This window comes from Camelus bactrianus, chromosome 11, assembly GCF_048773025.1.
Source record: "Camelus bactrianus isolate YW-2024 breed Bactrian camel chromosome 11, ASM4877302v1, whole genome shotgun sequence".
NCBI lineage: Eukaryota > Metazoa > Chordata > Mammalia > Artiodactyla > Camelidae > Camelus > Camelus bactrianus.
Window position 1 is genome coordinate 27,207,700 of NC_133549.1, and position 21,351 is coordinate 27,229,050.

General features: G+C 41.8%; 1 protein-coding gene across 4 annotated transcripts in view; it reads right to left on the reverse strand.

Annotated features, from left to right (window-relative positions):
* Nucleotides 1-1,639: 1,639 nt before the first annotated feature.
* Nucleotides 1,640-21,351, reverse strand: part of DENND10 (DENN domain containing 10) — a 34,719-nt gene continuing 15,007 nt past the window's right edge. The window contains exons 1-9 of one of the 4 annotated variants that reach the window (XM_010969866.3): nucleotides 18,895-19,049; nucleotides 16,600-16,796; nucleotides 14,825-14,904; nucleotides 11,828-11,976; nucleotides 10,757-10,868; nucleotides 9,155-9,255; nucleotides 6,406-6,513; nucleotides 4,299-4,393; nucleotides 1,640-3,184 (exon numbers count right to left, since the gene is read on the reverse strand). In XM_010969866.3, coding sequence (XP_010968168.1) covers nucleotides 3,008-3,184; nucleotides 4,299-4,393; nucleotides 6,406-6,513; nucleotides 9,155-9,255; nucleotides 10,757-10,868; nucleotides 11,828-11,976; nucleotides 14,825-14,904; nucleotides 16,600-16,796; nucleotides 18,895-18,949 — 1,074 coding nt within the window. In that variant the 5' untranslated portion in view covers nucleotides 18,950-19,049 and the 3' untranslated portion in view covers nucleotides 1,640-3,007. Of the gene's footprint in view, nucleotides 3,185-4,298; nucleotides 4,394-6,405; nucleotides 6,514-9,154; nucleotides 9,256-10,756; nucleotides 10,869-11,827; nucleotides 11,977-14,824; nucleotides 14,905-16,599; nucleotides 16,817-18,894; nucleotides 19,050-21,351 lie in introns of those variants that run through there. The other 3 variants (XM_045506570.2, XM_010969868.3, XM_045506571.2) reach the window with 3 other exon arrangements.

The following is a 21,351-nucleotide window of genomic DNA, read 5'->3' on the forward strand; positions in this document are numbered from 1 at the left end:
TCCTGGCAGCAAACCTGCCAACCTCCTTTCTCCGAGGTCGGCTTGCCCGACCCTCCCTGTTTCTTTTGGACCTTCTCTGCAGCTGCCACTGTCCCTCTGGCTCCAGCCTCAATTCTCTGCTCCTTCCCAGTACCCTTTAAACTGCTTGAGTCACCTGCCTCATGAAAAAAGCAAACCCCCCGCCTTTGTAGCCAAACATTTTCAGAGGTTTCTATCCTGTTTCCATCCCACCTTCCACTAAGACTGCTGCCATCCATGCCCGCCCCTCCCCACCGCGAATCCTCTTCATACGGCCATGCTGCCGGCTGCGCAGGCCTGTCATGGGCCTTGCTCTCCCTGGAGCAGCAGGCCCACGTCCAGCTGCCCCTTGCACTCTGCCATTTGGATGTCCACTTGAGACCACCTTTCCCTCCCACTCTCAGGAGGTGGTACCACCACTTCCCCAGTTCCATCACTCAGGACCACTAGCATCACCCTTACCCTGCCCTCCCCCATCCCATTCAACAGACTTAGCCCAACGGTGTTAATTTAAGTCTCTAGACCTCACCCCTCTGCATCCACTGCTCCCACCCCAGCTCGGTCCAGCAGCATCCCCAACTGGTATCACTCATCTTACCTGCTGTCTGGCTGCCTCCAGTCTACCTCCAGCCTGCTCTTCTGAAGCACACCTGCTCAAAAGCCTTCAGTGGCCTCCCAATGCATCAGGATCAAGTCCAGATTTCTTGCCGTGGCAGGCTGGAGCCTTTACCTTATTCATCACTTGCCACTCCCTCTCCTCACTCTGGACCAACATCCAGTTCCTCAGATGTGCTGTGGTCTCTCTTCCTTGGGCCTTCCCACAAGCCGTCCCCTCTGCTCTGGGCTAACGCCTGCCTATGCTTCAGGTCTGACTTGGATGTCAATCACTCTTCTCCAGGAAGCCTTCCAGGAGTCACCATACAGAATTAGGCGCCCTCTCCTGCAGCACTCATACCGTGCCTGGCACTTGCCACACTGCAGTGCGTTGGCCTGTTTGCTGACCTTATGCGCCCCCAAGACTGTGCACCTTGAGAGCAGGAAGCAGCATCCTGTGCATCAAGGAAGCCCCAGAAGACACTGTGCACGGCATAGAGTAGGTACCCAAACATTTGCGCACTGGAGGACGGTCTCCATCACATCCTGCCCCAGGTCATCTGAGAAATAACCTGTGTCGTTCAGTTTTCCCTAGGTCACAATGACAGTTATCTCCAAATTTGGTAGAAGATGTTTCACAGCAGCCTAAAAGGATAAAAATCTGTGAGAATGAGCTACCAGTCGGCTCCATGTAGCCACAGGCTTATACTAAACAAAAAGAACAAAATGTGCAAAGGCTCCAGGTGGAGGTTTAGCCACTAACAGATGACAGAGGAGTAATCTAAGAGCATCTTTTTGAAGAAAACGCTTCACCATTAAAGTCAGCTCCAGAAGTGGGGATGGAAGAGACTGGGCGGGGGAGGAGGGCCGAGCCAATGCAAGGAGCTGGACTGCTTAACCTTCAAATAGGTCTTGGGGTAACTCCCCAGTGGTTCTGCAGTTGACAAAAAGGGTTTTTTTCTTTTTTCATTTGGAGTGGGGAGAATTAGAGAAAGAGGGCACAATTCTTCATCTGCCTAAAACTCTGTTGAGTATCAAAATATTTCCATTTTATTTTTGTATCATAAATTTCTAATTTTAACAACTTTGATCATTAGCTAATAAAGTAATACAAAAAAATGAGGGAGAAAAAGATGTTAGTATTTTCATAAAGTGCAGATTTAATTTTCAATTGTTTGTCTCAGTAAACATCATCTCATTTCAAATCCTCCCCTGCCCCCACCCAAGGGGAGTATGTTAAAAATTTTTTCCTTAACAAATGTCTGACACCAAGAATAAATGAAAGATCCAAGAAAGGCAAGTATTTTTACAGACATTTTTTCTGGGTAAGATTTCTAAGGACAGCAGTACTGAGTAAAAAAGAGTGAAAAATCCCCTTTCATAATTAATATGAATGTATATAATAACAAAAACAATTTAGACCCCCATGCTTATTTTGCAATTTTTAGGTCTCTAATTATGAAAAAGGTACCTAACTGAACAAAAACAATTGCCTTTATATGTGGCCAAATTATTTTTACTAAAGTTGTTTGAAAACATTCTCTGGTTTTGGCCCTCACAAGAAGTGAATTCTCACATTCCCTCACCAATTATATAAAGTTGCTGCTTCAATGCAGACATTTACGTTCAAAATGGGCTTCTTATTTTATTCTATCACATAAGGGCTGGCATCTTTTTCAAAAGAATATTGCTAGCAACAGGGTTAGTTAAAGAGAACTAATGGCCGAAGATTGCCAACTGCTTACCTCTGCGACAGTATAAATATGGATTATTAAAGTTGTCTACCCAGGTATAAAATCTATGCAAAACCCTTATAATATAGGCAACATGTTCAAAGGCTAAGAAAAGAATTTTCTTTTATAGGAAAGTGCAACTGCAGGGTCTTCTGAATGATCTTCTAGACGGTTCTGCAGAAAACTTAGTAGTTTGGCTCAGAAAGTAGAGTTCCTCACAAGGAATTAAAGTTCTTCCTAGAAGAATACAAAGCAAAATTTCAGGCAGCTTTCTGAAAATAAACCATTCATTGGTGGCTACACAGTGAGACAAACTGGAACTTAGAGTAACGAAGGCCTTCGGAGTTGCTGTCATTTGCATGAGAACTCGACAGAGCTATTTCGCGCTTACTCCAGGACATCGGGCAGTTGTATAATGTTACATATGGTGGTTACAGCACTTTGTAAACATTGAGAGGAGGCATGAAATTAATCAGATAGGAGGAATTCAGAAGTGTTTTCGTATGTGTTTCAGTGCTTTTTCAGGTCAAACTGCAATGCTTTCAAATAAATCATTAAAAATAGAACGTTTTCTTTGCTATTTCCAGTATTTTACATAGGCGATGGATAGTCACGGTGCCAGGGCTTTAGATCTGTCATCAGTGACACATTCTGCCCCGTGGTCAGATTTTCAGCATTTGTTCCGCTGCTGCTAGATGGTAGAGGAAGTTTTCTGTTGCTGGCGGAAGTCGTCTCTGCTTTAGTGCCTCATAATTGAGCACTCGCTTTTCTCCATCACCCGAAACTTCTGAAAACGGAGCCAGGTTGGTGAAGATTTCTTTTGTTTTTAGGGAAATATCCTTTAAAAGAACAGGAAAATATATAATATGTTAGTATCAAAAAATTTGAATAGTTCTCCAGAATCCTTCCTGCTGTTTTTTTAGGTTTATCAGACTAACTTTATAAATAATTTTTTTTAAAATTTAAAATAACAAGATAAATGTCATGAGTAATTTTGGGCGGTGGGGGCGGATGGGCATAAAGTGTACAATTCAGCGGCATTTTAAGTACATTTACAGTGTGGTTCAACCATCACCACTATCCATTTCCAGAACTCTTTCCATCATCCCAAACTGAAACTCTGTACCCATTAGACAGTAACTCCCCACTCCAGTCTCCTCCAGGCCCTGGCAGTCACCATTGTACCTTCTGCCTCGATGAATTTGCTGATTCTAGGTGCTTCATGTAAGTGGAATCACACTATTTATCCTTCAAGGTTCTTGTCAAGATTCATACATGTTATGGCACACGTCAGAACTTCACTCTTTTTAAGGCTGAGTAACATTCCACCGTATGTATGGACTACATTTTTTTCTCCATCCATTTGGACATCTGGGTTGTTTTCACCTTCTGGCTACTGTGAATAATGCTGCTCTGGACAGCAGTGCACAAATGCCTAGCTGAGTTCCTGCTTCCAGCTCTTTCTGATAGACATACACACACATACACACACACACACATACATATATACATACATACACCAAGAAGTAGAATTACCAGATCTACGTTAATTCTACGTTTAACTTTTTGAGGAACCTGCTGTTGTTTTCAGAACAAATCTCTTCCCTGAGTCCTCTCCTGCCTGGGATGAGTGACCCAGCACCTGCTACACGGGCTTTATTCCTCTTCACTGACTGACATTCCCTTTGGGTGGCTGAGGACTCAGTGCATTTTTCACTGTGAATGCCTGGCTTCAGCACCAGCCCCTGTATCCATCTGCCTGTGGAGTCCGGTAAGGGAGTGGCCGCGGCTGCTCATCTTCACCAGGGCTGTCCTGCAGACCCTCTGCTCATCTGAGCAGCTGCCCACCGGCCTCTCCAGTCGCTTCACTCTGTTCACGTGAACAGCAGATGACGAGCTGCTGCCCAGCGATGCCTTTTCAGGACTCGGTCAGTGGGCAGGGTCAGGCGTTACCTGTATAACTTGGCTGTCTGATTTCTCTGGATCTTCTGCTGACTGGACAATTAACTGACCAATTTCTTTATGCAGTTTTCCCATTGTCATGGCCTCTGGCAAGAAGAAGAATATGTTGTGTGAATATTTAGAAGTTTATGTAATAAAAAGTAATCATGCCATCCTATCTGAAAACTGGAACGATCATATAGACGGAATTTTCAAAAAGCAACTGACACCCCCCTCCCCCCCATTTCCATCTTATTACTACACACAAATATGGTGACACAATAGGAGGTAAGGCACGGTCATGATTTATCTACTTCATGTTCCATATAAAACATGCCAATATCAAACCAAAATTCTGATAAAAATTTTTATTTTTTTCTAGATAAAACCTAACGAAAACTTCTGACTACAAATAAGTTGTGATTTTAAGCTAAGAGCTCAACTTTTCTGTCCAAGTCTTGATTTTTTTTTTTTATGGAGGTCCTGGGGATTGAACCCAGGGCCCCATGCATGCTAAGCATGTGCTCTACCACTGAGCTATTCCACCCCTCTCCCGTCTGAGTCTTTACGGTTGAGAATTCAGGTTGATCTTTCTGGCAGGGATGTTGTGAAAGCAGCACTTCCTGTCATTTCTGCAGAAGCAGCTCAACAGTCACTGTGTAAAGGCCCTCAGAAACGAGCCAAGGCAACAACCTAAATTACATTAATTATACCCGCTGCTATTTTCTGCAGCAAGGAGGTTAACAGAAATTTGTTTGACACTGAGGGACAGACTCCACTGGCAGGAGCCCTTTTGATAGACCTGGAGCAGCAGAGGGCTGCAGGGAGTGGCCCCTCTTTCTGGTCCTAACCCTCCAGCAGTCTCAGTGGCCTGGCCATAGCTAGTTCTCTATCACTGGCTTTACAAAAGGCAGTATCCTAAAGACCTGATTCTATATTTTGAAATTTTTCACCATGAGTATGTATTAGGTTTGTAATTTCAAAGCAAATGAAAAGGAAACTTGTTCTGGTTCTGTTAATTTGAGGTTGCTAGATAAAACCTCACATGATCAGAATCTAGCTAAAAAAATCCTTAATTGGCCAGCATTCAGCTGCTCACACTTTTAGGAGAAAGATGAATGAGGACACAAAAGCTGTTGTCAGTAATTCCCATCTAAAACCAATACCTCAGAGTGCCCTGGGCTCAAAACACATTTAACCCCATCTTTTCTACTTTATGCAGCTATAATTTAGGACAATGTACAGTTCCCAGAGACAACCCTAGGACACTAGAACACTCTCGATCATTAGACCCAAGAATACTCTCATTCCCCGATGCTTGCTGAGATAGCCTTCAAAAAGATTTTCCACACGGGAGTCATGTTCAGTGACAAATGTCTACACACTCTGATACTCCTTCCTTCATGAGGTGGAGTCTAATTCTTCTTTCTTAATGACTTGCTTTAACGAATAGACGATGGAGGAGGTGGTGGTGTATGACTTCTGAGACTAGGTCACAGAAGGCACTGTGGTCCCCCACCCTTGACTTACTTACCCCCTGCTGGGGAGGCCAGCAGTCATGTGGTGAGAACACTCAAGCTGCCCTAAGGACAGGCTCATGTGGTGAGGCCTTTGTCAACAGCCATGTGAGTTAGCCTGGAAGCAGGTCCTCTAGCCCCAGTCAAGCCCTTACTTGACCACAGCCTTGGCAATATCTTGATTGAAACCTCTTAAGAATCCCTGAGCCAGACCTCCTAGCTAATTCTTCCTGAACTCCTGCCCACTAAAACTGAGTTAAGTATTTGTTGTTTTAAATCCCTAAGTTTTAGAAGTAATTTGTTATGCAGCAATGGCTAACGAATAGACCTTGTTTAAACAGAAAAGTGGAGAAGCAAGACGAATAGACCATTCATCATATTAATGCGTAATGTGGCATAAGCACCCAGAGGTATCGCTAACTGGGCTAGGTCTATAAGAATGAATGCTGTGTTCAAGATGCAGAAAAATCCCTCCAGCTTCAGCACAGAAGGTGAAGCGGGCCCTCCAATACTGATTTTAGAGAATAACTGAAAATATACAACTGCTTGGCTCACATCTTGTGTCAACAACAGAAAAGAACAGAACAGAACAAAGAACTAACCTTTTGCAGGTGGAGCAATGGTAATCTCACTATCTGCCAGGTTCACAAACACATCATACAGGTCTGATCTGTTGCTCACCTCCAAGTCTACGAATCCAGCAACGTAACCTGCATCACAAAGAGGACCAACGTTACTGGAGTAGGAAGAAATCATGCTGTGAACATACCAAAGAGAACCGAATCTAAAAACTCATCAGCTGGTTTTCTTCTCTGCTTTATTTATCCAGGGCGTTTTAGCTGCACCCTGTGACATTTATTAAGATGACATTATTGTCAATTGCCTGAAGAAACTCACACAACTCATGATGTTCCAAAACTAGATTTCAGTGTCAAAGAAGAAGGCTGAAGCAAAGCATCTGCTTTTCAGTCATCGCTATTTGAGTCGAGCATGGCAGATGAGGCGGCAGGTAGCAAGGATTTTCTGGACTACTGTCCCCCCTAAGTCTTTATCGCCAAGAAGTCATAGCTGAACACTCAGTTTTCTCAGGGATCGAATCACCCCTGAGATGGAAACAGTGTCACCTTCACCAATGTCAGATCTGATACAACAAATGCTAAAGGAATCAGGGCCACTCAAGAATTAGCAGACCTTTGCAGTTGGCGTTAAGACTGGTTCCCAGACTTTTTGGATTTCACAGTGCAGTACAATTAAAAAAAAATTTTTTTTGAGGACCAATTTTGCTTTACCAAGTGAGGACACTTATAAAAACAACAGCAGCAACAAAACCAAAAACTCACAACAGAACACCCAGACACAGACTCCCTCTTGTATGAGAAAATGTGACAGGTGACAGAGACGATGCTGCAGATTCCTAAGAGAGGACACTATTCAATACGTATTCCTGAGCTGAGCTGCTATCCAAATGGAAAAAAAAAATCAGATCTCAGACTCACACCCTACAAAAATAGTCATTCTAGGCAGATTCCCACAAAAATAATAATTCCAAATCCAAAAGACTTCAGTGGGGAAAAAAAAAACCTTTAAAAAAATTTATTTACTGATTTAGTTGGGGGAGGTAATTAGATTTATTTATTAGTTTTTTTTAATGGAGGTACTGGGGATTGAACTCAGGACCTCATGCATGCTAAGCATGCTCTCTATCACTTGAGCTATACCCTCCCCCACATAGAAAAAACTTTTTCAATGTTTATAAGAAAATATAGAAGAAAAACAACCCAATGGAAAAGTGAGTAAAAGTTATTTTGCAGAAGAGAAGACAAAAATGGCAAAAACAGAAATATGCTTAACCTTGTTAGGAATACAGAAAATGCAAATTAAAACCACAACAAAATAATCACTGTAAACCCACCAAGTTGGCAAACATTTAAAGTTTGACCATAACCAAGTGCTGTTGAGGACAAGAATAGGACCTCTCCTACACTGCTGGTGGAAGGGTGGATCGGTACAACCTCTGAGGAAAACACGTGGCATTATCCAGCAGCCTGAGGATTCGCATACCTTCTCACCCAGAAGTTCTACTCTGCAATGTGTAACCCAGAGAAGGCCTTGCACACGTGCACCAGGAAACCCACAGTAAGAATGCTCACAGCAGCACTGTTTTAAAAGTGAGTGACGAGGCGGGGGGGTATAGCAGCTCAGTGGTAGAGCGCATGCTGAGCATGCACGAGGTCTTGAGTTCAATCCCCAGTACCTCCATTAAAAAAATAAAAAATAAATAAATAAAAATAAATAAATCTAATCCTCCTGCCCTCCCCAACAAAAGTAGAAATAAAACTGAATGACGAGAAATGTCTAAATGAATAAACTATGGTATATTACTTAATGGAATCCCATACAGCAGTGAAAATGAGTGGGCTTACAGACACGTGAACATGAATGAATTCTGCAAAACTGTTAAACATTAAGGAAAAAACCAAACAGGCCTCAGAAGAATTCACCCATCATGCCACATGAGTCCACATACATGAAGCTGGTTTAGGAAAAGTGAACGATGCGTTGTTTAGGGATGTGTGTTCACGGGGACGTGGCCAGAGGAAGGCGGTGAGGAAGAAGGTGGAAGGAGACTGAAGGCACAGGTGCTTCAGACGACTGACAGCAGCCTACTCCCAACTCTGGTGAGTCCCGGGTGTTCCTTGTGTCTTTTATAACTTGCATAAATATTACATATTATTTATAAAATACATTTCATAATTGAAAAAACAACAATAAAAGCTCCTACCATCTGACATCACCATTATCATCATCGTCATTTTATGAAAAGACCTTTAAGATCCTAAAAATATAAAGGTCATATACTTAAATTTGAAGAAATAAAAACAAAACACCGTGTCAACTGCAAAGTTAGGATTCCTGTAGACCTAAGTAATACTGTATTATTAAGCTATTCCCAGAATCTTATTAATAATTATTATATTGTATTACATAATAACACCATTTTAAAATAACTTCATTTTTTCCTTTGAGAAAAAATATGGAAAGGCTCAAAATAAACTGTAAATCAGATCACCAACAGGGAAACTCTTAAGATGAGAGCTTTACAAGTTAAAAATAAGTTGATTTTGCTAATGGTTGTATAACAATGTGGACATACACTTTAAAATGATTAAGATGGTAAATTTTATGTGATGTGTATTTTACTACAACATTTTTTAAATTAAAAAAAAATTTTAAGGGGAAAAAATTAGATGCATTTACCAAAAAAATAAGATTTCTTTTTTAAATCCCAAAAAACAAACAGCAACCCTAGTTAAATCCTCTCCTCTCCTCACCTGGGAGCCTGCTGCCTACCTGGGCACATCTGGAGGGCCTCCAGCTCATCAGCATCAAGGTGCACGTAGGAGTGAAGTATGGTCCAGTCCTGTCGATGCCACACCAGGGCAGGCAGAGTCCTGGGGAGCAAGGCGAGAATGCAGATGGCTGCTGGCCCGCACCTGAGCCTCAGCCCGCCCTCTTCCCTCTCACTCTTGGGGAGGAAACTGGCTACCAGAGGCAGAGCGGACAGTAAGCCCTAATCGTGCCAACACCTCCAGGCTTCAAAGTACAGTAATGCAATGTTTTAACACTGCTTTTGGGGTCCGATTGGTTACAAAGAGTTCAAGGTAAAGTTTTGAAAAATCTCCATGGTGATGGAGCGAGGCTTCCAAAGTTTTCCTTCAAATGCCCCACTCTGCAGACTGCCACAGAGGGGGTCTGAAGCCAAAATCCAAAGTGGATTTTAAGCAAGCAAGAAATTTTCTGAAGTCTCTCATTTCAGATTTAAAATTCCAGCTAAATTTACAAACTACTTTGTGTGCCGAATTTATCTGTGGTTCTGTGAACTCCCTGGTGACCTGCTACATATTTCAGAAGCTGTGGACACCCTAGTTTCAAAAGCATAAATGTAGAGGGAAAGGGTAATTGGGTGGGAAAACACAGGGTTTTGGAGTTAGAAGAGGGTAAATATTCTGGCCCTCTCACCGAGGATGGGAGGCAATCAGTCATAACAACGGTGACTTCGAGAGTGCACACTCTGAAGCCACATGGCGAGCACTTTACCCAAATTATTTCCCATCCGAAAAACAAGCTTATGAGGTAGGTATTATCATCTTCACTTTACAGATAAAGAAACTGAGGCATAGAAACATTACGTATCCTTTCTGTGGTCACAGGGCTGATACGTGGCCCTCCCAGGACTTTAACCCAGGTCTTTCGGACTCGCAAGCCTGCCTTCTTCCATTATCTAACCACTTAACCTCTCCGCGCCTTGGTCTTCTCATCCACAAACAGGCCATGCCACTCCCGTCATCATGAGTAAATTTAGTGACTTAAGGTGCCTTATACAATGCCTAGCATACAGTAAACAGCATAAATGCTAGTGCGCCTGCTTTTAAAAAAGAATCTAAGAACAACTTAGATTTGGCAAAGAAAACAAAACAATCTACATTTATTATATAAATAAGAGAATTGGTGGTAAAACTGAATGGAAGAAACAACTTATCTAAAACAGAGGTCAGGCCCTGTGGCCGGCTGCCTGATTTGCACACAAGGTCTTACTGGAACCCAGCCGAGCTCATTCATTTACGTATGTACTGTCTGTGGCTGCTCTTATGCACCAGTGGCAGTTGAGTAGTTGGGACAGAGACTGTATGGCCTACAAGCCTAAAATAGTTACTCTCTGGCAAGAAGTCTGCAACTCCCTGCTCCAAAATTTTCAGGTTTCAAAATTTCAAGAAGAATCTGCTGAAATTCAGTGACCTTGAACTACTAAATCTAAACCAAAACGATATTTTACCCCCAGCCTAACACATGCTATTTATACCAATGTACAAAGGAACAGAGTACACAGTAACACGGAGGGCCCCGAACTGGCTGCCAACAAAGTCTGCACTTGTTAATGACAGGAGACCATACCTGGTAAACTCCTGGACAGCTTCTATTTTGGGGTGATAGACAACAATTCTTTTCTTTAGCATCAGTGCTGTGTGTAAGATAACGGTTTCCATTCCAAACTGAGATACGATGTCTTAAAACAAAAGAAATGATAATGTTACTGCATTAGATATTATGTTAAAAAATTAAGTTTTTATCGGAAATAATTCTTGTCAATACAGACAATAAATGTAGGTAAATGTTGTAAATACAAAAGCACCTTATTTGGTGGGTGGGCAAATCAATCCATATGTCTGCTCCCAGGATGGGTGTTACAGTAGCTACCCCTGCACCCTCCAAGGGACTGTATGCTGGATGCACAGAAGAAGCCTGACTCACAAGAAAGTCGAATTATGTGAAGGGAACCAGCAACTTTGGTGCCATGAAAGCTCAAGTTTAAAAAAAAGTTCACAGACTGCTCCCAACCCACACATAAATCACTAAATAAGTCCTTGTGAGACAGCTGGAAAAACACCTAACACCTCATCAGGGATGCTTAGAAACCATATAAAACAGCAGGATCAAGAGCAAAGACAGGCAGGCGCTGTGGGAGGATGAGAATGGAGGCCAGCATCACCTGGAGTTCCCGCCTCCTCCCTTTTAAGGACCCCGAGGTCTTGGCTTAGCCCTAGGCTGGACTTTCCAGGGAGGAGACAGAAGCAGGGAATTAGACTGGGAACTCTGGGGCAGGGGCTTGAGCTCCCTGGATGGAGGAAGTCACTGCTAAGATCTAAGGAAAGAAAACGATGGAAGTCAGGGGAGATCTCAAGCCGAGAACTTCAGTTTACTGGTGAAAGAACATTTCTACATTGACAGTTGGAATCATACAGAAAGGAACACCACAAATGTCTCCTCTCCTGACAGACTTCTAACCACATAAGGAAATGGAGAAGTTGAACTACACTCCCAAGTAAGAAATAAATATTGTATAGATGAAGTATGTGAAAAGATGAAATCACAGTTTAAAGGGAGATTGTCCTTGGCTTAGGGATTTTGTTTTTGTTGGGATGGACTAATCTGGGATGGGTTTGTTTCTCTTCTTTTCTTTTTTACCTTTGATGGAGCCTGCAAGGTATGCCTTTCGGGCATCAAAGTCCTTGCTGAGAAAAGAGCCATTTTCTTCACTGTGGCATATGCCCTTCGTGAGAACCGCGATGTAACTCTCCATCATCTTAACAGGGCTCCCGTGTTTCAGGTACATTCTGTGAGAAAGGACAAAAAGCAGTCATACCTGATTTAGCATGAACCACCTGGAGAAGTACGCTGAGGACAGGCATGGGTACTTTCTAAAGAATCCAAGCCGACTTGCTGACACACTTCTGAATGCCTGAATCTTTTCATGACCACGGTTACGTCTATAATTTGAAAACATACTGGTAAAAAAACTAAAACCACCCCTTGAGAAACGTTCAATAATTCTTTGAAGTAGGATCTCTTGTTATATCTGGGGAGGCCTGCTATGGTCCACGCAGGCAGGAGAATGAACTGTGGACTTTCTGAGGCCCTGCTGTTCTCGAGAATATTGTATCCTTATCTCTTTTTTTGTCTTACTTTCATAACTGGTGGTGTTAGTCATGACTGCTGTTTTACTGCTGGGATTTCCTTTGACAAGAAAGGAGTCTTACGCATTGTTCACAGAGAAAGCAGTAATTAGATGTAGAACTTATATTTATTATCAGAGTTCTCAGAGGTAGCTATATTTAAATAATTAAGAAATCAGACTCCTCTAAGTTTCTGGTGATAAATGCACACTAGATACATTTATCAAGTTAAAGCTTCCAGAAAATGCAGACAGGAAACTGGCTACATTTATACCTAACATGTGACATCAGCCCCTTCCCCTGAAAACTTTTCCTGTGAGAAACTAAATCTGAATTCTGCTGGAGAAGTAGGACTGGATCTACTTGGGCATTTCAGTAGGGACAGAAAATTGGGATGAAAATAAAATCATTGTTTAAGACAGATCACTTGAGAACTGTATGTATTGCACATTAAGTGAAAAAACAAAAGCAAGTGTTTTAACTGCCTAATAAATTTTGTCAGTCATCAGTGTTTTTTTTAATTATTATTTCAATGCACAAATTGGGGGGAAAAGGTAGAGAACAATGAATATGGTAAACTATCATTATATATATATGTATGTGTATCTATATATAATAATAGTCAGCCCCATGAACTTGTACACGCTTATCTATGGAGAAAACATCTCCAATATGAAATAAAGAAAACAGGCCCAAGAGCTGCCTTAGGGTGGGGGGTCGGGAGGCAGAACTGGAGACTGGGAATAGGGGAAGGAGGGGATTTAGTTTTCACTGTATACCCTTTGTATTTTTTTTTTTAACTATGTGCCTATATTACCACAACCAAACCCAAACAAACAAAAACACCATTAAAATTATTAAATTTTTAAAATAAAATGAAATTTAATTTTAAAAAATTTTAGTTTAATATTATAAGAAGGGGTCACGGCACTGGACCCGGGTCCCACAGGGGATATGAACCCCTCCTTGTGGGCTCCCGTGGCCACAGTAGGCAGCATGCTGGAGAAGGCAGCTCTCCCCAGAGATGGAAGGGAGCACCTCACGGCCTTCAAGAAGTGTTTGTTTACATGTGTGTGAACAGGCATATGCGTTCATGGGGAGAGTGAGTATGTGCACACAAGCACATGGGCGTGGACAGGTGCCTGGGCAAGCACTGAGCGTGGTGGGGGCTGGGGGCAGAGGAAGCGGTTGGCGATGGCTTTCAGTCCTCATTTCTCTTGCACTGTGACAGGGGAGTGTGACAGTGCTGTGGCATGGAACAAGCTGAGAAACCCTAGGGCTTCCTCTTGAGCAGGAAGTGGGGTCTAAAGCAACCTTGCCTTCTGGGCCCCAGAATATTTCCCAGTGAATTCAGTTGCGTAACCTAACTCTGACTCAATTAAATGAAACAGGAGCCTAATGTTTGTTCAAAAACACCTTTGCAGTAGTTTTGGTTCATGGCTTCTGGATAGCGCCTCTTCTAACGATAATAATCTCCCCTTTGTGTCAGTGCCATATTTGCAGACAACTGTTTATATTTCAGGTGAGCCATATATCTGCAATTTATCGCATGAGAGCAAGAAGTCTTTCTTATCAGAGCTGACTGCTAAAACAGTAAAAGTTCTTTTTGTCGAAATACAACCTAACTGAAACTCTTAGGTCATGAGATGATATTCTTCGTGTGTGTGTGTGTGTGTGTGTGTGTGTGTGTGTGTACATAAAAATGGCAAAAAGGCAATCATTTATTGGGATTATAGTGAGAAAAAACAAAAATAATTCCCTTTACCCTCCCCTCAAAAAAAACACTTACTGGGCATGAACTTGAGGACTGAGTGTTATACGTAACACCCAGAATTATAATTCTACCCAATGATATTAGGAAAAACCCAAAACCCTAAAAAGCCCTGATTAAACAAAAAGCTAGTATCTCTAACATATAAGACAGGTTTCATTAATTTCACTAGATATACTTATCAAGGCAAGAAAGTAAACTGGTAGAATTTAGATAAATTTTTTCAACAGCTGGGATGAAATGGGAGGAGTCCACTTGAATCGCAATTAACCAATTAATCAGAGTTTCTCCACTCCTCCGCATTCCAACTAAGAAATATTTTCCTGTGCTTTAGCATAATTCAAACTGCCCATTAACCTTCCCCCAAATGACTCCCACACACAGACCCTGACACACAGGACCCAGCTCACCAGTTGCATCCTAAGGAAAGCTCCAGATTGGAAGTGAGTAGAAATAACAAACCAAAAGTGGCAAATGACTCAGAATGCCCAGAAATTACAACAGCATTGCAAACTGCTTTTTCTTCTCCCCTCTACCATCTTCCCTACTAAGAGGAGCAGTATCATGGAAGCAGAAGACAAAGTTCCTCTTTATAAAACAGTGTCTGAAGGGCCGGTAATGATTAAGTGGGGGAAACAGAGGGCTAAAATACGCTTCCTCAGTGTAGAAGTCTGCTATGTAACTATTGAGTAAGATCTTCATGTTTGTATTAGTATTTAACACAGTTTTCATACAGACCTACACAATATCCTAGTGAAGGCGGCATATTTCTCTGGATTAAAATCTTTGGCGGTCAGAACAATAGAAAAATGAGTCACCTGTCCAAAACAAAAAAAAAGTACACTCTTTAAAGACACTTTAATAGAATTAATCTTTATCACTATATTCTAACAAATCTTTTGTACAAGATCTACCAGCATTAAAAGGAAAAGACCAAAATGTAACAAGTCCTCACTTGCTTCTTTATACTTTTATGGGTATAAACACACATATAAAAAATTATATTTATATATACATATATTTAATTTCCTACATAAGAATGTAATGCATTTAGAGTTAGAGTTTCTTTCCTCAAAAGCATAAAATATTTCAAATATCAAAGATGTGAGTTTTTGGTGGGGAGGATACAGCTCAGTGATAGAGGACATAGTATCCCGGGTTCAATCCCCAGTACCTCTGTTAAAAATAAACAAATAAACCTAATTACCTCCCCCCTCACCAAAAAATTTTTTTTAAATGTGAGTTTTTATTTAAAGCCCCCTACCTTCATCAAAGCAGAACCAGAAATGAGGGGATGAGGGTACAGCTCAGCAGTAGAGCGCATGCTTAGCATGCACAAGGTCCTGGGTTCAATCCCCAGTACCTCCATTAAAAAAAAATTAAAAATTAATGTAATGACCCCCCCCAAAAAAGAAAAAAAATTGTTCTAAAAAAAACCTATAAGATATAAATTACAGAATAAAGTAAATCCATAATTCAAAAAAAAAGATAACTCGCAATTCTCTATCAGACCTACGACTTAGTGACTACTTTTCACGAATGAAATAGGATGGAAAACACAAAAATACATTTCAGTAAAATTCATACAGTAAAAATCATAGTTCCCAAAATAGTCAATTCTCTGTAGGATGCTGTAGAAGCTAAAGGGCATTGTTATAAGAAGCTTCACTTATTTATATGCCTCTATTATTATACATATAAATTTCTGATAATCATACACTTATTATTCCCATTAATGAACGTCTTTCTGCAATTTACATTTGCTAATTATTAATCTGTTTTGTCTTAAACGTCTTAGAGTTACTAAATTGTTGCCTTCCTGTTGTTTTAAATGTAATTCCTTAAATTTAAGCCAGTATCTTGGGCATCCTTCATACTGTCTGTGGCTGGCTATAAAATTAGCCCTGAAAAGGTAAAAGGAGTCCCCACCTAGAAGATCACAGCCAGGAGCTCAGCCACTTCTTTCCAAGATTTTTCTTCTCTGGAAAAAGGGCTGGTTGTTTGGGATTAGGGAAGTCCACAATGACCACATACTTACTCGTTTTCAGCAAGTCATCTTGATAGTGTTCATACCAAATGACACACAAAGTCTACTGAACACATGAATTTCCTTAGTTACCCTTTCTATTCTTAACATATCCTTATCATCAACAAATGAAAAAGTTTTCTTAACTAGAATAATTATACCCTTAAAATTAGTTTTTAATTATGGAAAAATACTTCTTCCCATTTTTAATCAGAGTCAAGGCTTTGAAACTACTTCTACATTTCTACTCCAAGTATAACCTGGGAAAGGCTCCTCCACACCAACCACGGGTTAGTCATATAATATATACCAATAAATATTAATAGAATGAATGAATGAAATGTGAAAGAGAACATTCCCAATGAATATCATATATTTAATATCTTTACAAAGTATATTGTGAATGATGAAGTCTAAAGGGTTTATTGGAATAATCTTACATCACTTAAAAATATTTTTGGGTTTTTTGACCTTCATACAGTCATACCTTTTTCAAAACGGAAGAATCTGGAACTTCAACTGTTGTGATATAAAACCACGTTCTTCTGTACTGACCAAAGACAAAGGGGTGGAGAAGTTTATTTTCATCTGTAAGGCAGCACTTTCTCAGCAGCAGGTTCCTTAAAGTAGCTGTCGTGGAAGGATAACACCACACCCACAGAACTTCTCCATTTGTGTCCTTTTCTACGGTGGAAAGATGGTCACTGTGAGAATGTCAAACAGCAGCAAGGAAGTGAGTTGATTGGTTACTCAGAAGCACTTCGTGGAATCAGTTTTAACATCCCATTTTACAAAGCAACCCTGAGCATGTGAGACCCCAGATTCCCACCTACCTTTCCTGGTCAAGTTACCTAGCTCTCCTGATTTTCAGTTGTAGGCCACCTGGGTAAGAAGCTTTTCTTACAAGTCATGAATGAAAATGTAGCCTTAGAGGTTTGGTAGGGGTCTGCCCTAACTCCTCCCACACAAATTCTCATAAATTTATAGTCACTTTACATTTTGATCCAGTTGGAAGGATCTTTAATAAATACATAGGAAGGGTGTGTTGAAAACAAAACTGGAGATTAAGAAAATGGTGAAATCTCTTTCAAATCAAGGTATGTACTGATTATATGAATTCTAGATTTAAAGTTTTTAATAATAATCGTTAAATAGTCATATATGTACTTTCATTATCAAAGTCAGCAGCTCCATAACAAAATAGGAACAATTTGCTAATAATAACTCCAGGCAAAAATAGCCTAAACTTTAGAGAAATAGTTACTGAACATATAGCAGTAAAAATCCTGTTTTAATCTACAGACTTAAAAAAAAAAAAAACCAAAAACCTTTTATTATGGGAAATAACATTAAAAAGTAGAGAATGATAAAATGTATTCCCTCATCTCCATTACTTAGCTTCAGCAATTACCAACACCTGGCCCTCATTGGTTCATAAAGGGGAGGAGCGCCCCTCCCCCCATTATTTTTAAGCAAATCCCTTTTAAATTCATGTCAACATGAAAAATAAAAAAACTGAATTGAAAATATGTCATCCTTTTCTTCGCTGTTACCAGATAAAGTCAGAGTTTAACTCAGCCTTAATTGAGAAGTACCTTCAAGAAGGACTAAGATGTCTGAGGTACATAGGCTTTCCTTTGAAACGGTTTCAAAATCACATTAGAAATACAGGAAGCCGTTCCCAGAAATATGCACTCCTTTGAGACACTGAAAAATAATCAGCAACATTTAACTACATTTCCGCCAGCTTTTCTAAATCCAAGCAATGTTCTTGTACCCTGGGGTTTGATATGTAAAAATCTCGGGAGAATACTTATTCAAAGGACAATGGCACGCTGGGAACCGACAGACGTTCATTCAAGCAACCCAGTACTCAAAGTCGCTGTCAGATGAATGGTTGCTTCAAATATTCACCCCGAACCACTGCACACGGCTCTGACACACATTCCGGCCTGCCCAAAGATCCCAACGCACTTCCATATCCATTTACTCCTCAAAACTAACTGGGATTCCACCCAATGTGATTATGTAGTCACCCGTGCACAACCTCTATCACATGATGCATTAGTTCCCCAGTGGTATGAGTTGGGGCTCCGAAGCTAGACTGCAAGGGTCTCAACCCTGGGTCCCTCACTTTGCAGCGTGCGTCCGTGCACAAATGACACCCTGGGCCTCCACCTGCTCCGTAAAATGGGCATCAAACATAACCCAGACCCCCTGGAGCCGAGGTGAGTTAAACGAGAGATAATCCATGCATAACACACGGCACCCCTGGCCGGCACAGTTGGCCACAGCGTCTCAAATCGCTCGATCACATGATTGGGGCCAGCCAAGCGCCAGGCTGGCAGTCTCGCGTGGCTCCCTCCTCGCTTCGAGGGACCCTTGCCCCGCCGCCTCACAGGAACGGCCTGCGAGATGCTCTGGGCCTGGCCCGGGGCCCGTTTGCGCAGCTCGCTCACCCTCCATGTCTGGGCTCGTCTGCAGCCCGGGGCTTCCCGGAGGAGCTCCCTCCCAGACCGAGGAAGCCTCCGAGGTCCCCCTGCCCCGCCGCCTGGCCCAGACAGGCCCCACACAAGGCTGCGGGCGCAAGGGCCCACGGGGGCAGACCGGGGCCCTGCACCGAGAAGGCCGGGTCCCGTACCCCCTATCCCAGGCCTGTGGAGGGAGCCGCGCCTTCTCCTACGCTGGCGGCGCCCGGGGCCGCGGGGGCAGGGGCCACCCCGGGCCCAGGCGGAGGCAGAACTAAGTGTGGGCCTGCAGGGCAGGGCACCTGCGTCCTCACCGATCAGCCCGACTCCAAGCATCAGCTGAGTGTCTGCAGCCTCAGCCGCAGCCATCTTCCGCCGCCGCCACCGCAGCGCGCTGCTCCCGGGTCCGCGCTCCCAGCTCGCAGGCCCAGTCCCTCCTCCAGGCCCCGCCCCGCCAGCTGGCCCCACCTTCCTTCAGGCCCCGCCCCGCAGGCTCCCGCCCCGCCTTCCTCCACCGGGCCCCGCCTCCGCCCTAGAGACTCCACCCCTGCCCCCTCTCTCCCGGACTTCCTGCCTCTCCACTCATCTTCACCCCTTGGTTTCTCACCCTCTTGAGACCTCCCTTAATTTTTCATCTGCCTCCTCCTCAGCTCACTGTAGTCTTTGCTTTTCTCAGGCCTTCCTCATTCTCCCTCTGCCCTCCAATCTGGCTCAAAAGAGGCGACCCAAGGATGGAGGAAGTGTCTCCATTTACTCATTCTTTCATTCATCCAGCCATCCACAAAACAAAAAAAAAAGGGGAGAATTTAAAATGGCTTTGGGAATATAGTGTTGACCAAGACAGAGCATTCCAGTAAGGGAGTTACCGAGTAAAATAACAGCCCAGAGTGATAAGCCTATTGCAATAAAACAGTGCCTACCGTTTGTCAGCGGTTGGAAGTGTGCTGATCTAAAGTGTCAAGGAAGGCTTCTTTCAGGAAGGGATATTTGAACCAAGATCTGAATGATGGGAAAAAGCCAGACCGTTTGGGTGGCTCCAAGATCCCTCCTTCTGGATTCTCTGTGGCTCCAAACCCAAATCACATAAAACTAATCAGGGAGAATCCTTGGTGCCTATAGGAATACAATCCCACCCCCACCTCGATTGATCTTTTTTTTTAAGTATTTAAAATGAAATATTTCATATATACATACCAATCTAAGAAAAACATACGGTTACCACCCTAACAAATAAATGTATTACAAATGCAGGTGAAGCACTTCCTTCTCTTCCCTAATCTCCTGACCTTCCCTATCCCACAGAGGTACCCACTATTCTAAACTTGATAATTATCATTTTCATATGTTTGTAAACTTTGGTATATGTGTGTGTATCACACAACAAAATATTGTACTCCTCATAAAACTTTATACCATTGCAACAGTAGTTAACATGTATTGAGTGGCAGGTACTTGTTTTCCTTGCATTACTTCCTTAAGTCCTCACAGTACTCCTGCCTGTAAGTCCTATTATGATCCTCAATTTACAGGGGAGAAAACTGAAAGGTGATGCAATTTACTCAAGATTACACAGCGTGCAAGTAGCAGTGCCAGGATGTGGAACCAAGCCTTAGGATTCCAGACACACACCAGTCTCTGTGATACACAGCTTCCCATTTTGTGGCTTGCTGCTTGTATTCCTTTGTAAATTGCTTTTTTTTTTCCCCTTTTGCTCAGCTTTATGGTTCTTTTTTTTTTTTTAAAGATTTATACAAGTTAATATTTATAGCTCTCGTTCAGTAATTTTAACTGTTGAGATATTTTGTATATGAAAATATTATTTCCATTGTCTGTTAATGGACATTAAGTTTGCTTGTTGTTTTTTACTACATCACTACACTGCTGCTGTTTTGAACAAGTCTCCTTATTTTACCTGCTCTTTACCTTGGGAAATTCTATACCATCAAGTCTCAAATATGATTTCTTCTCTAAACCCAGGCAAAACTACATTCTCTCTCTTCCAAGGTCAAATAGCATTTGGCCATAGAGCTAGGATTGGAGTATATTTAGGTGTGTATATGGCTCTTCCGTTTCTTCCATTAGACTGAACTCCTGGAGGGAAGAACTCTGAACTGTGCACTTTTGGATTCTTTGTGCTTACTATTGTAGTAAATAGTTGTTAATGTTTCTAGTTCCCACAGAAGATATGCAGGTATTAGGGGTTAAGGAGGGGAACGTAGGTTCAGAATCAGTTTAAAAGCCAAACAGACATTTGCACTCATGTTTCAATGGCCTTTTCAATCTCTAGTGGGGTTCTACAGATAAAGTATTTACAAGGAAAACATCTTCTTGTGGATTCTCTTTTCTTTTAATTGTTTTTAAAATTTTATTAGAAAAAATTCTAATGCAAGAAGAGGTGCCAAGATGGCAGAGTAGAGAGACTCATAGCTCATCCACTCCCACAAATACACCAAGAACTACATCTACAAACCCACTGAATTTCACAGAACACCTACTGAACTCTGGTAGTGTCTCTTGCTTTGAAATATAGGAGGATTCTCACAAAATCCATCCATGCTGTATAGCGCAGGGAACAATATTCAATATCTTATAGTAACTTATGGTGAAAAATAATATGAAAACGAATATATGTATGTTCATATTTGATTGAAGTATTGTGCTATATACCAGAAACTGACACAACATTGTAAACTGACTATACGTCAATAAAAACATATATATATATATATATATAAATTTTTAATACAATATGTAAAGGTTACACTCAATTT